The 14,477-nt window shown below is 43.8% G+C and overlaps 1 protein-coding gene across 1 annotated transcript in view; it reads right to left on the reverse strand.

Annotated features, from left to right (window-relative positions):
• The window catches only part of ush2a (Usher syndrome 2A (autosomal recessive, mild)), a 1,730,413-nt gene that overhangs the window by 1,388,265 nt on the left and 327,671 nt on the right, over window positions 1–14,477 (reverse strand). The window contains exons 12-13 of the mRNA XM_072506478.1: window positions 3,633–3,828; window positions 999–1,640 (exon numbers count right to left, since the gene is read on the reverse strand). Coding sequence (XP_072362579.1) covers window positions 999–1,640; window positions 3,633–3,828 — 838 coding nt within the window. The remainder of the gene's footprint in view (window positions 1–998; window positions 1,641–3,632; window positions 3,829–14,477) is intronic.

Here is a 14,477-nt window from a genome sequence, read left to right on the forward strand (position 1 = left end):
TCCTCGTGTGGTGGCTGCGGACTCAGTCCAGGGCCGCCACAGTCAGGTGAGGGCCGATCCGCGGGCAAGGGGGGGTTTCGTTCGGGGCTGGGGGTTCTGTGGGCGGGCAGTCTGGGGCGCGCGAGCGGCCGATGGGGGGCACTATTTTGACGGTCCAGGTCCGCGTGCTGAGTCGGCCATGGAGTATGGCACGGGCGCTGCAGGCCGCCGCCGTGCGAATGCCTAGCCTCTGACCCAGAGGTTCTGGGGGCCGTATCGGCAGCTAGAGCTGATAGCTCCCTGCTAGCCCCCAGCCAAACGGGGAATCGGTGGCCTTTTGATGCCAGTCTTACTGGCGTAAAAGACCACCGTTTTCACGACGGCGTGGGGACTTAGTCCCCTAAACAGAGAATCCAGCCCCAGGTCTTGGATCGAATGTGCTTATCTCTTTATCAGCAATGTGTACAGTACTGTTCTCCTTATCAAAGTAAAGATGTAAATGCATTCAACGCAGTTCAGGGAAGGTTTACAAGACCAATACCTGCAATGGGTGAAATGTCTTATGAGGAATGGTTGGAGAGGTTGGAGTTTAGAAGAGTAAGAAGCAACTTGATCAAAACCTTTATGATCCTGAGGGGTATTGACAGGGTGGATGTGGAGAGGATGTTTCCTCTTGTCAGAGAATCTCAAACCAGGGCTACTGTTTAAAAATACGGGGTCGTTCATTTAAGGCAGATATGAGGAGAGTTTGTTCTCTCTCACAAGGTCGTGAGTATCTGGAATTCTTTTCCTCAAAAAACAGTGGAAACAGAACCTAGGAATATTTTTAAGGCAGAGCTGGATAGATTCTTGATTAACAAAGGCTGAAAGGTTTTCAGGGGTAGGCAGGAACGCGGGGTTGAGGTTACAATCAGATCAACCATGATCTTATTGAATGTTGGAGCCGGCTTGAGGGGCCTGCTCCTAATTCGTATGTTCGTATGGAACAAATTAATCTATCGTACTGTATTCACACTTACCTGGTCTGCATTGGTCACACTGTTTTTCGTGGCGATTCAGCTGACAAATACACTGACCATTGTTTGGGTCACAAACAGTTCCTTCCACTGTCCCTTCAAGATCACAGTTACACCATTGACAGCCTTCAGGGTTGGATGAACTAATGTTGAAAGTATGAGGAATACATTGATCACAATGCAGGCCTGTAACATGTGTTTTACACAGACACTGCCCTGTGGATTTGGCACAATCCATTGATCTATTTATTGTACCTGCTGCGTCACAAGTGCACGGTAAGCAGGCCAAGGAGTTACTCGAACGCAGGCCATGATATCCATCCAGGCAAACGTCACACCACTGTCCTCCAACATTAGGTTGACAAACACACTGACCCGTTTTAGAATCACATATGGTTTCGAGGAGTGACCCTGCTGAGTCACACTCACAAGGTTTGCAGCCAATAGCATTCAGTCCATAGAAGTTATCCATGCAAGTGTCACATTGAAATCCTTTGATGTTTGCCTTGCAGTTACAATGTCCACTGTATGGCTTACAGAACTGATCCTCAGAACCATTAACATTGCAGTTGCATGATTCACATCCATCTGAATTTGAACTGTTCAGTAATTTGAAACCAAAGTTGCAGTGTTCACACCTTATTCCTGAAAGAAGTTTAAAATACAAAATGATAAATCAATGGTCTGAGAAATAAGAACTGGAAATCAGTTTTACTAACACTTGCTCATTTGTGCAATTTGATTATTATAAAAAATGTTAATATTCAAATAATAATTGCATACATTCTTAAATATTTTTAAATATAGTAACTATTAATTTATAAACATTTCAGGATTAATTTTAGGAACTAAGTAATAAAAAAGAAACAATAGTAAAAATACAGAAGTCCTACTTTCAGGGTAGTTCCTTTGTCTATGATTAACATTACCTTCAGTTACTACAGACATCCAACAAGTTAAATGTATTTCCATTATCTCAAAAAATGCAAATATCTGTTATACTTGAAAACATGGTATGTGAAATAATATATTACAGTGGAATAAAAATGCAGTAAAAAGTTCAGCAGAAAGCAACTGCTTGCACTATGATTGATGACTTACCTAAGGCATAACATTTAATTTCAGTAAGAAAAATAAAAGTACTAGCAACACTACACATTTTAAAGTAACTGTATTGTGAAAAGAGTTATGACTCATTCCAAACTATTAAAATCAGTCTAGAGGGATTCACCTCATCATTTCTAAAAATATACATAGCACTTATTTGAATTTGTCATGCATGTTCATGACAGCTAATCTGTCTCCTGTGTTACTGAGCAAAGCCTACAGGGCATCGCGTTCAGTTTCTTACAGGGTTAACAAGAAAGTAGGGAGAGGTTTCCAGATCCATTAGGCATTTAAGGCACAATCTCTACCTGTCACTTTTTATTCTAGATAAGTGACCTACTTTACAAATTTCTTTGTATTGAATAATTCATTTACAACACAATTGTACAACCATATTAACTGTAGTAAAAATCAACCTCTTGTGCACCATTCTTGTATCACATACTTCAAAATGTAATGATGTTTGGAAGTTGCTTTTGTGCATAATAAGGAAACAGCAATGATGATAACAGAGATAAAATGGAGATAAGGTTCTAAACAGCAATGTATCATCTAGAATACAATTCGGCCATTACTTGCTTTATCATATTCTATTTCTGAAGTTCAGCCTGACTGATAAGAAGGATAAACATAATAGCAATAAAGATTTTTTTTGTTCCAGCGTAGCAGAAAAGGTGATCAAATATCCTTCAGCATCAAAACTGACCACATTACATAAGTCTTTTTCGCATCTCTGCTGTGTTGCTTAATGCTATTCATTACAATCCACATTAGCTTTAATCAGGGTCCATTTTAGAAGCAGCATTTACAGCTAACTGCTATGCAAATTAAATGGTAAATTTTTTTTGATCCATATGTATGGACTGGGACATGTTCTGCTACAATGCAAAGCACACTTTATCAGGAATGCTCCCTGCATAATATTCCCATACATCAAAATTTCAAAGTGCATTCTCCACACAAAATATTTGAGCACTTGATAAATTCTGCACTGTGTAGCTGTTAGCACCATCAAGTAAGTTGCAGGTAACAAATTGCTTTAATGAAATCTAATTTCTGAAAATACCAGTGGGAACCACAAAACATAAAAGCAAATATCATAAAAACACGATAAATAACAGAGAATATGGTAGTTTGTTATAATCAACTTGGCAGTGAATTGCAAAATTAAAATTATCTGGCCCTTGACAACTAACCACATATATATGATCTTTGAAGTAATGAGAAGTCTCTTGCATCTTATAAGAATTGTTCAAAGGCATACAATAACAGAATGAAAAGGATTTATCATAGAGTAGCTCACTGCATGAAAACCCTTTGAAGAAATACTTTAAGCTGAACTTTAACAGCAACTATTAAGTTGGCTTGTGTGCTCAGAATATATTAGACAATTATAACCTTGCACATGAGTCTGAGATGTTTAGCAAATATTTGTTTAATAACTTCATAAGAATGGCTAGTGACTGACAGATTTCAGGTCAAATTCATAACTAGTAGGTTATGATGCACAAAATCTTATATTTCACCTACCGATAACATTTGCTTTGCACTTGCATTGACCTGAATTTTGGTGACAGGTAATATCTCCATTGACTGTCCCAGAGGTATTACAGTTACAAGGACTGCAGCCATCAGGGTCTGAGAAGCACAGATTATAGAATCCATCCTGGCACTGATTACACTGTCTGCCAGACACGCGTCTCTTGCATTTACACTGGCCTCCAATCTAAAGAGATTAAAAATATATTGGGATGAGTGGAAGCAGATGATGGCTACAATGATTTGTTTTGCTATATTTCTAACAAAAATGTCAGCCAAAAGGAGAATAGAGAAAAAGTGAAATGAACAATGGGAAGAGAAAGACCAATGAGAGAAGAGAAAAATCGTGCCTGAAAAGGAAAGTATTTCAACAATAGAAATAAAAACAAGAAAATGGTCAACTATGAAATTGAACGCATAAATAAGGAAGATCTATCTCAAGATTGATAAATCTAAATAATAAATGAAATATAAGACAGACTTTTAACTGATATTTCATCTATTGACTGTAAGAAATTGGTTTGTAATTTTTCATTATTTTTCATAATTTAATTAAATCTTCTTGGGCAGCACGGTGGCGCAGTGGTTAGCATTGCTGCCTCATGGCGCCGAGGTCCCAGGTTCGATCCCGGCTCTGGGTCACTGTCCGTGTGGAGTTTGCACATTCTCCCCGTGTTTTCGTGGGCTTTGCCCCATAACCCAAAAGATGTGCAGGCTAGGTGGATTGGCCACGCTAAATTGCCCCTTAATTAGAAAAAATGAATTGGGTGCTCTAAAGTAAAAAAAAGATTAAATCTTCTTTTCACTATTGATTTAATATTGGAGAAGATAGACAGAAGCAAAGATATTCCCTATTGTCTGAAAATATTTTGTAGGTTTTTGACACCCTTAGCGCAATATTTTGTTACTGCAGTATAAAGTAAGCATCAAAGTATTTACAAATTCAATAGAGTAGATCTTTACTTTGTATGAGAGAATAAAATGGATGATGTCAGGTCAGCAGCCCTTGGCTTCAATCAGAATAAAAAACAGAGAGATGCCAAATGTAAAAAGTTCATTTTTGATAATGCATCATAACTTGACACGGTGAACAGATTGAATTCTGAACACACAATATAACTTACCAATTTAAAAAAAGATGTAACTGCTGCCAAGATGAGCAGAGCAACAGCTAAAACAAGATACCAATAATTTTTCTACATGATTCTTAAAAGTAATCTACGGAGCAAGCTAAGTACCATTGAACAATGTTCACACCATGCCTATGCCCTTCACTGACAAGGACAATAAGATCATGGATAAATTCTTTGGCACTGGTTTTATCACCTTGTTATGGCATGTGGGAGGCCTGTGCACCCGTTTAATGATATCCTTTAATGGTGTTCAGAGGGGCACACAGTGGCGCAGTGGTTAGCACTGCTGCCTCACGGCACCGAGGACCCAAGTTTAATCCCGGCCCCAGGTCAATGTCCATGTGGAGTTTGCACATTCTCCCCATGTCTGCGTGAGTCTCACCCCCATAACCCAAAAAGATGTGCAGGGTAGGTGGATTGGCCACGCTAAATTGCTCCTTAATTGGAAAAAAATAATTGGGTACTCTAAATTTATGGGAAAAAAATGATGTTCAGAGCAAGTTGTTGGAGCGGTTTCCATTGATCTGCAACTTTCAGTAATGTTTTTGTCGGTATGATTTGTAAGTAATACAGAAATTCCATGCTCTTGCAAGAAGAATAGTAATCTCAATAGGCTGACTGAACCTAAGGATTAGGCAGTTTTTCTTCAATTCATAGAATTTACAGTGCAGAAGGAGGCCATTCGGCCCATTGGGTCTGCACCGGCTCTTGGAAAGAGCACCCTACCCAAGCATACACCACCCTATCCCCATAACCCAGTAACCCCTCTCAACCAACACTAAAGGCAATATTGGACACTAAGGGCAATTTAGCATGGCCAATCCACCTAACCTGCACATCTTTGGACTGTGGGAGGACACCGGAGCACCCGGAGGAAACCCACGCACACACAGGGAGAACGTGCAGACTCCGCACAGACAGTGACCCAGCCGGGAATCGAACCTGGGACCCTGGAGCTGTGAAGCAATTGTGCTAACTATTATGCTACCGTGCTGCAATTCATGGTGAGTTCATCTGGACCATAACTGCTATTGAATGAAGACATTTACTTACAGTGTCAGAAACTGTAATGGTGGACAACTAAATTATTTCTGTTGACCAGGATAGTCAGTCCCTGACGAAAACTAACAGTAACTCATGTTGCACTGCAGATCAAACCTACAGTTTGAAAAATTAACGGACATTGCAGCAAGGAAGTTAGAAACATTGAGGAGTAGATAAATCAGCCCCAAAGGCTGCTCTGCCATTTAATTAGATCACCATTAATTGGTATTCCAATTCTATCAGCTTTCTTCCTGCCATACAAGCTGCTGAGAAATGCTGCTTGATTTGAGGGCAGTGGTCTTGAAAGTAATCCTTATAGAAGTTCATTGCTCTATATAAGTCTAGGAGTACCTTTGTGACAAATTGGAACTTCTCTCGGTTCAATAAATATTTAGAATAGCCTTTCAGTAAACAAAGGCAGAATTTTACACTCCCCTCAGGCACCGATTGGCAGGCAGTGGAGGACATATAATTGGGCATCATGGCAGTAAGCCATGTCCATCACCTACCCACCTCCAACCACCCCAGTTATGGTCATTCACAGATCTCCCCCATTGCCACTCAGATTTTTCCCCTAGCAGAGGAGTCTGGCGCCAAGTTTCCAGGCCACCAGGTAAAACCTGGCTGTATCAAGGCCAGCTAGGGGCCAGAGGAGGTTGAGGCGGAGTAACCTCCTGTTCAGGAGCCCTGTGCTCATCCGAGACAGCCCCCCCACTGCCCAGGGATGTTCCTCCTACCAGGTTTCCTCACCCCCAGTGCCCCAACCTCCTTCCCAGGGCCTGCCAAGCTGATCACAATAGGTCTGGGATCTATCTTCCTCAGGGACTGCCCCTGGCAGGGCTGCAGTAAGAGAGCTGCTGGCAATTTGATTTGGTGACAGTTCTTGGAGACGGACTGAAGACCAACATTAAGCCAATTAATGGCACAACAGCCATAACATTTCTGTAGGGTGAGCCAGCTATGGAGACAGGTTCACTCCTAGTTTTTATGTCAGCAAAGTGATGAGGGCACCACCACCCCTACAGCATAAGCAGCAGTGAGGACGTTACGAATCAGAATAATCTGAAACATGACATAGATAGGTTGGCAGAATGAACAGGCAAGCTGCAGATGAGATTGAATATAGAGAAGTGTAAGATGATTCATTTGGTATAAGGGATAGTGAGAATCAGTCTAGACTTAATGGCACAGTTCTAAAGAGGGACAGGGGTGCGCATAGGCAGCAATCTTTGCAGGTGGCATGAAATATCGAGACAATGGTTTGCAAAGCACATGGGGGTTTTGGGCTTCATTAATGGAGGCAATGAGTACAGAAACCGGGAGGATATGCTGAATGTTTATAAAGCTCTGGTTAGGCCATAACTGGAGTATTGTGTCCAGTTCTGGTCACCCCACTTTAGGAAGGATGTAAAGCTGGTTGGGAAGGTGCAGAAGAGATTTACCAGAACGGTCCAAAGAATGGGGGATTTTATTTACAGGGTTATCTGGGGTTGTTCTCCTTGGAGCAGAGGAGATTGAGGCAAGATTTGATTGAAGTGTACAGATTATGATAGGTTTGGATAAAACAGATAAGCAAAACATAGTCCTGTTCCCATTAGCTGATAGTACAATGAAGAGGAGGCACAGATTTAAGGGTTTGGGGCAAGAGATGCAGGGGAAATGTGAGGAAGAACCTTTTTACATAGTGAGTGGTAATGGCCTGGAACTTATTGCCTACGAAGTTCCGAGAAGTGGAAACAATCAGTGATTTCATGAGGAAATTGGATGGGCACTTGAAAGGAATAAATCTGCAGCACAATGGGGATTAGCAGGGGAGTAGAACTGAATGTATTGCTCTATGAAGAACTGGCATGGACCCGATGGGCCAAATGGCCTCCCTCTGTGACATAAATGACTCTATGATGCTAAGAGGGTGACACCAAGATAGTGTCCATTTGGAACACAAAAACAATAAAGATTACCACTGTAAGTCTATCACTTGGAATGATCCACGATAGACAATGTACATTTTAAAGATAAGACAATAAGACGGTGGTGATAGTATGTGCATAATCAAGGTACATGGCAAAAGGCTACAGCTCAGACTGGAATTTGTGTAAAAACAAAGTGAAAACTTAAAATGTAGCAGTTTCATAAAAATGTTGACAGTTCAGTTGCTCATTTCATTTACACCCAAGTCATATTTGGACCAAAGAGACCCCAAAATTCAATCCCTGATTTCTGTTGTTAGCTAATCTGAACCAGGCATGCAGCCTTACAATTCTCAAGTCTCAGAGTTGTCAGGAGGATTCCCTCTCCTGATTCCAATATAATGACCCCTGTTGGAAGCGGACATGTGTAAACATCAAGGAAAAGCAAAATTGCCTTGTCAATGATGCCGCTTACATTTGAATAGTTTTGCATCACTCTCTGTTCAGACTCATGCATAAATAAAGGATATTTTGGTTAAGTACTGAAGAATGACTGGCAGCTACTAAATCAATGTTTTCAGGAGAGGAGGTAAGCAGAGAAAACTGATGAGGGAAGAAAGAAGAAAACTTGGAAATTACGGCCTCCTTATTTCCACCTGCAAACTTGGGCTGCAGGCTTGTACAAATCACTGAGGCCACCTCTTGAGGAAAGACATAAGCTTCAAGAATTTATACAATTGGGATCCTACATCAATAGGATCCCAATTATGTTTTAACCCAAGCCTGAACAGAGAACTCACTGTGGTCTTCACAATATATGAAAGCAGACTGGCGGCTGCAGAGAAGGATGAAGAGATCCAGAAGGTCCGTCAGAAATTCCCTGGGCATTACAAGAAAAGTCACAGCTTCCCCTGCCCCACACACTCCCTCCGTTCCTCTCACCACCACCCCGATGACACCCACCCGAAACTCCTTACTGCTTTTTACCTGGAAGCTGATGGCAGTGCTTGTTTACCCAACCTTTGGCAACCTGCAGCCACTCTGTACCCTCTTCCTAATTATTCTGGATAAAAAGTGGACCAGCACAAGTCAAAACTGCCAGTAGCAACAGGGAATTTACTCACTGTTTTATATATGCTTCACAATTACTTGTGATTTATTAGAATAATTGCTTGATAATTTATGTGATTTATTATACAGAAACACATAAAACAATATCAGATTAATTGAGTTTTTGAACAATATGTTCATTGAAATTGAGATTTACTTTTTTAAAATAAATTTAGAGTACCCAATTAATTTTTTCCAATTAAGGAACAATTTAGCATGGTCAATCCACCTAGCCTGCACATCTTTGGGATGTGTGGGCGAAACCCACGCAAACACGGGAGAATGTGCAAACTCCACACGGACAGTGACTCAGAGCCGGGATCGAACCTGGGGCCTCGCGCCGTGAGGCAGCAGGGCTAACCCACTGCGTCACCGGTGCTGCCCGAGATTTACTTTTGAGTTAGATGTTTCAACTTGCTTTGTTATCCTTTCCTTTTCTTAATTTTTAATGTTTTATGCCATGTCCATCTAATTCTTGTTTCAGCTGTTTAGTTTCTGGCTTTATTCCAATATTTCTCTTTTTGACATCTTTGTGGTTCTGCCTGTATAAAACATACATACTAATACTCAAGAAAGGTTCATATCTTTTTTGAGTGCAGCTTGGAGAGTCAGAATACAAACTATCATTGCATGCTGATGGTATACTGACTTTATGCAATTAAGCTCACTACTATAATGCAAACGTTAACACGAATCACACTATTTGGCAGGTAGGATCAAGGAAAACCCAAAAGCTTTCTATAGGTATGTCAGGAATAAAAGAATGACTAGGGTAAGAGTAGGGCCAGTCAAGGGCAGGGATGGGAAGTTGTGTGTGGAGTCTGAAGAGATAGGCAAGATACTAAATGAATATTTTTTGTCAGTATTCACTCAGGAAAAAGAGAATGTTGTGGAGGAGAATGCTGAGACCCAGGCTATTAGAATAGATGGCATTGAGGTACGTAGGGAAGAGGTGTTGGCAATTCTGGACAGGCTGAAAATAGATATGTCCCTGGGGCCTGATGGGATTTATCCTAGGATTCTTTGGGAGGCCAGGGAAGAGATTGCTGAGCCTTTGGCTTGAATTTTTATGTCATCATTGGCTACAGGAATAGTGCCAGAGGACTGGAGGATAGCAAATGTGGTCCCTTTGTTCAAGAAGGGGAGTAGAGACAACCCCGGCAACTATAGACCGGTGAGCCTCACGTCTGTTGTGGGTAAAGTCTTGGAGGGGATTATAAGAGACAAGATTTATAATCATCTAGATAGGAATAATATGATTAGGGATAGTCAGCATGGCTTTGTGAAGGGTAGTTCATGCCTCACAAACCTTATCGAGTTCTTTGAGAAGGTGACTGAACAGGTAGACGAGGGTAGAGCAGTTGATGTGGTGTATATGGATTTCAGTAAAGCGTTTGATAAGGTTCCCCACGGTAGGCTATTGCAGAAAATACGGAGGCTGGGGATTGAGGGTGATTTAGAGATGTGGATCAGAAATTGGCTAGCTGAAAGAAGACAGAGGGTGGTGGTTGATGGGAAATGTTCAGAATGGAGCTCAGTTACAAGTGTACCACAAGGATCTGTTCTGGGGCCGTTGCTGTTTGTCATTTTTATAAATGACCTAGAGGAGGGCGCAGAAGGGTGGGTGAGTAAATTTGCAGACGACACTAAAGTTGGTGGTGTTGTCGACAGTGCGGAAGGATGTTGCAGGTTACAGAGGGACATAGATAAGCTGCAGAGCTGGGCTGAGAGGTGGCAAATGGAGTTTAATGTAGAAAAGTGTGAGGTGATTCACTTTGGAAGGAATAACAGGAATGCGGAATATTTGGCTAATGGTAAAATTCTTGGAAGTGTGGATGAGCAGAGGGATCTCGGTGTCCATGTACATAGATCCCTGAAAGTTGCCACCCAGGTTGATAGGGTTGTGAAGAAGGCCTATGGTGTGTTGGCCTTTATTGGTAGAGGGATTGAATTCCGGAGTCATGAGGTCACGTTGCAGCTGTACAAAACTCTGGTATGGCCGCATTTGGAGTATTGCGTGCAGTTCTGGTCACCTCATTATAGGAAGGACGTGGAAGCTTTGGAACGGGTGCAGAGGAGATTTACCAGGATGTTGCCTGGTATGGAGGGAAAATCTTATGAGGAAAGGCTGATGGACTTGAGGTTGTTTTCGTTAGAGAGAAGAAGGTTAAGAGGAGACTTAATAGAGGCATACAAAATGATCAGAGGGTTAGATAGGGTGGACAGTGAGAGCCTTCTCCCGCGGATGGAAATGGCTAGCACGAGGGGACATAGCCTTATACTGAGGGGTAATAGATATAGGACAGAGGTCAGAGATAGGTTCTTTACGCAAAGAGTGGTGAGGCCGTGGAATGCCTTACCTGCAATAGCAGTGAACTCGCCAACATAGAGGGCATTTAAAAGTTTATTGGATCAGCATATGGATGATAATGGTATAGTATAGGTTAGATGGCTTTTGTTTTTTGACTTCCCATGTCGGTGCAACATCGTGGGCCGAAGGGCCTGTACTGCACTGTATCGTTCTATGTTCTATGTTCTATGTACACTGCTATTGGCCATCAGTCCTAACATCAACTTTTAAAAAATTCATTTCTACAGGATGTGGCATTCATTGGCAGGGCCAGCATTTATTTTACATCCCCAATTGCCCTTGAAAAGATGGTGGTTAGCTGCCTTCTTGGACCACAGGGACTGCAGATGGGCCTTTGCCCACCAGCGGGGAAGCTTGTTTTCATTCATGAATCATAAAATCCCTACAGTGCAGAAGGAAGTCATTTGGTCCATCAAATCTGCACCAGCCCTTCAAATGAGCACTCTACCCATGCCAACTCCTCCCTACCCCTGTAACCCCATAACCTAACCTGCCCATCCCTGGATACTAAGGGGCAATTTATCAAGGCCAATCCACCTAACATGCACATCTTTGGACTGTGGGAGGAAACCGGCGCACCTGGAGGAAACCCACGCAGACCCAGGGAGAACGTACAAACTACACAGACAGTTATCCAAGGCCAGAAATGAACCCAGGTCCCTGGCACTGTGAGGCAGCAGTGCGATCCACTGCTGCCATGTCGAACCACCATGAGGAGTCCCATGGGAAAATCAATCAGGATATCGCCGTGGGTCTCGTAAGGGATACCATGGAAGGATTTGAAAGCGGAAATGAGAATGTTAAAATCTGGGTGCTGCTTAACTGTGAGCCAATGTAAATCAGCAAGCACAGGGTTGATAGATGAATCAGACTTGGTACAAATGTGGCCACAAATAGAGTTTTGGATGACCTCAGGAAGGTAGAATGTGGAAGGCCATCCAGGAGTGCATTGGAATAGTTGAGTCGAGACGAACAAAAGCATAAATGACTGTTTCAGTAGCAGGTGAGTTGAGGGCTGGCAGAGTCAGGTATTGTTACAGAAAGGAAAATGGGTAGTATTAGTGATAACATGGATTGTGGTTAAGGGTTGCTGGGATCGATTCCGGACCTGGACATGCAGCAGTTGATTATGGGGGGAGATTTTAATTACGTGCTGGAACCGAGGGTTGACTGGTCGAGCCCTAAGTCAATGAGGTTTATGATGGCGAAGGAGCTGGGAGGGTTTATGGAAAGGATCGGAATGGTAGATCCGTGAGGTTTAGGAACCCAGGGGAGAGGCAGTGCTCCTTCTTCTCGCACGTGCACAAGGTATACTCCAGGATAGACTTTTTTGTCGCGAGCTGAGCAGTGTTGGTGGGGGCGGAGGGGGCGGAGTATGCGGAAATCGGGATCTCAGACTATGTGCCACACTGGCTGGAGGTTAGACTTAGCTCGAGGCAGGAGCAGAGGCCGGGTTGGAGGTTAGACTTGGCTTTTTGGCAGACAAGGGGTGCTGCTGGCGATCAAAGACTATGTGGCGTTGAATCAGAACAAGGGAGGTATTGGTGGCCACATTTTGGGGGGCGTTGAAGGCGGTGGTTCGTGGGGAGGTTATCCCGTTTAAAGCGCACAGTGATAGGAAGAGGAGGGAGGAGTATGGACGGTTGTTGAACAAGATAGTCAAGGAGGACCAAGGAGGGGTTGGCAGTGAGAAAGAAGTTACAGGGGCAATTCGATAGATTGACGACAGAAGGCAGCTCTGGAGGGAGAGGGGGGTGCAGTATGAATATGGAGAAAAGGCGAGTAATATGCTAGCCCATCAGCTATGGAGGCACATCACATCCATGGAAATTCTGAGGGTATGGATAGGGAAGGGGAAGGTAGTGTCGAAGACGGGGAAGATTAACGAGGTGTTCAGGGAGTACTATGAAAAGTTATATAGGGCCGATCCGGGCGATGAGGAAGGGGATATGGGGTGGTTTTGGATGAGCTGGAAGTCCCAAGGCTGGATGAAGAGAGAAGGCAGGTGCTGGACGAGCCGCTGGGGCTGAGAGAGGTGATGAAAGGGATGAAGTCGGAGAAGGGGTATGAAAACATAAATAAATCAAATAACATTCTGCACATCTCACATTTCACAGTTTGTGCAGGTTTCTCCCCCCTTTTTACCTCCCCCCACGTTGTGAGAAACAATTCCTCAAGCATGGTCATGAACAGTCCCCACCGTGTCTCAAATTTCTCTGCTGATCCCCTCAATTCGAACTTCATCTTTTCCAGCTGGAGAAAGTCATACAGGTCCCCTAGCCAGGCCGCCACCCCTAGTGGCGTTGTCGACCGCCGTTCCAACAGAATTCTTCGGCGGGCAACAAGAGAGGCAAAGGTCACAACGTCGGCCTTGCTCTGGAGGCGTAGTGGTATTGTCACTGGACTCATAAACCAGAGACCCAGAGTAATGCTCCGGGGATCCAGGATCAAATCCCACCACTGCAGATGGTGAAATTTGAATTCAACTAAAATCTGGAAATAAAAGTCAAATGATGGCCATGAAACCATTGTCGTAAAACCCCATCTGGTTCACTAATGTCCTTTAGGGAAGGAAATCGGCCATCCTGGGGTACAATTTGGTGCACACCACACACATGCTGTGGTATATCAGGTGGAGGTAGGAACTCTTGAGGGGGCTGATGGTCGGAGGGTGGCCATCCAGACAGGTCGCGGGCCTTTGGAAACGGTTGTCCCGTCAATGTTAGAGATGCAGGTGCAGAGCCAGGGTATACCTGAGAGGGACAGCAATCATCCAGCGCCTGCAGGTAGAGTTGGAGGAGTCCAACCGCCTACAGTGGCAGGAGGCTGTGCCGACCATGCGTGCCAGCCAGGCCGACACCACATGGGTGGCGTCTGCGGTGGAGGCCTTGGGTGCGACGGCATCAGCCATGGGTCAGCGTCCAGGGCCTAAGGTACTCTGTGCAGGTGGTAGCCGAGGCACAGACAGGGCAGCCATATCACAGGCAGCCGTGTAACAGGGCCACATGGACATTGCAGTGGCGCTCTAGAGCTTGGCCCAATCACAATGGGTCATTGCTGCAGGCATTGATGGCCTGGCGCTTGCTGACCTGAATCAGACACAGAGGGACCTTTCACGGTCACTGAGTGATATAGTCCCTGAGCGATGTGATACAGTTACAGACGGACCGCGCGCAGTCCCTGTGCTCCATGGCCGCGAGCATGGCGATCCTGGTCGATACAAGTGTGGGCCTCCAGGAATAGCAGTGGCAGGTGACGGCGGAGCCTC

The sequence above is a fragment of the Scyliorhinus torazame genome, chromosome 1 (genome assembly GCF_047496885.1).
Source record: "Scyliorhinus torazame isolate Kashiwa2021f chromosome 1, sScyTor2.1, whole genome shotgun sequence".
NCBI classification, from domain to species: Eukaryota; Metazoa; Chordata; class Chondrichthyes; order Carcharhiniformes; family Scyliorhinidae; genus Scyliorhinus; species Scyliorhinus torazame.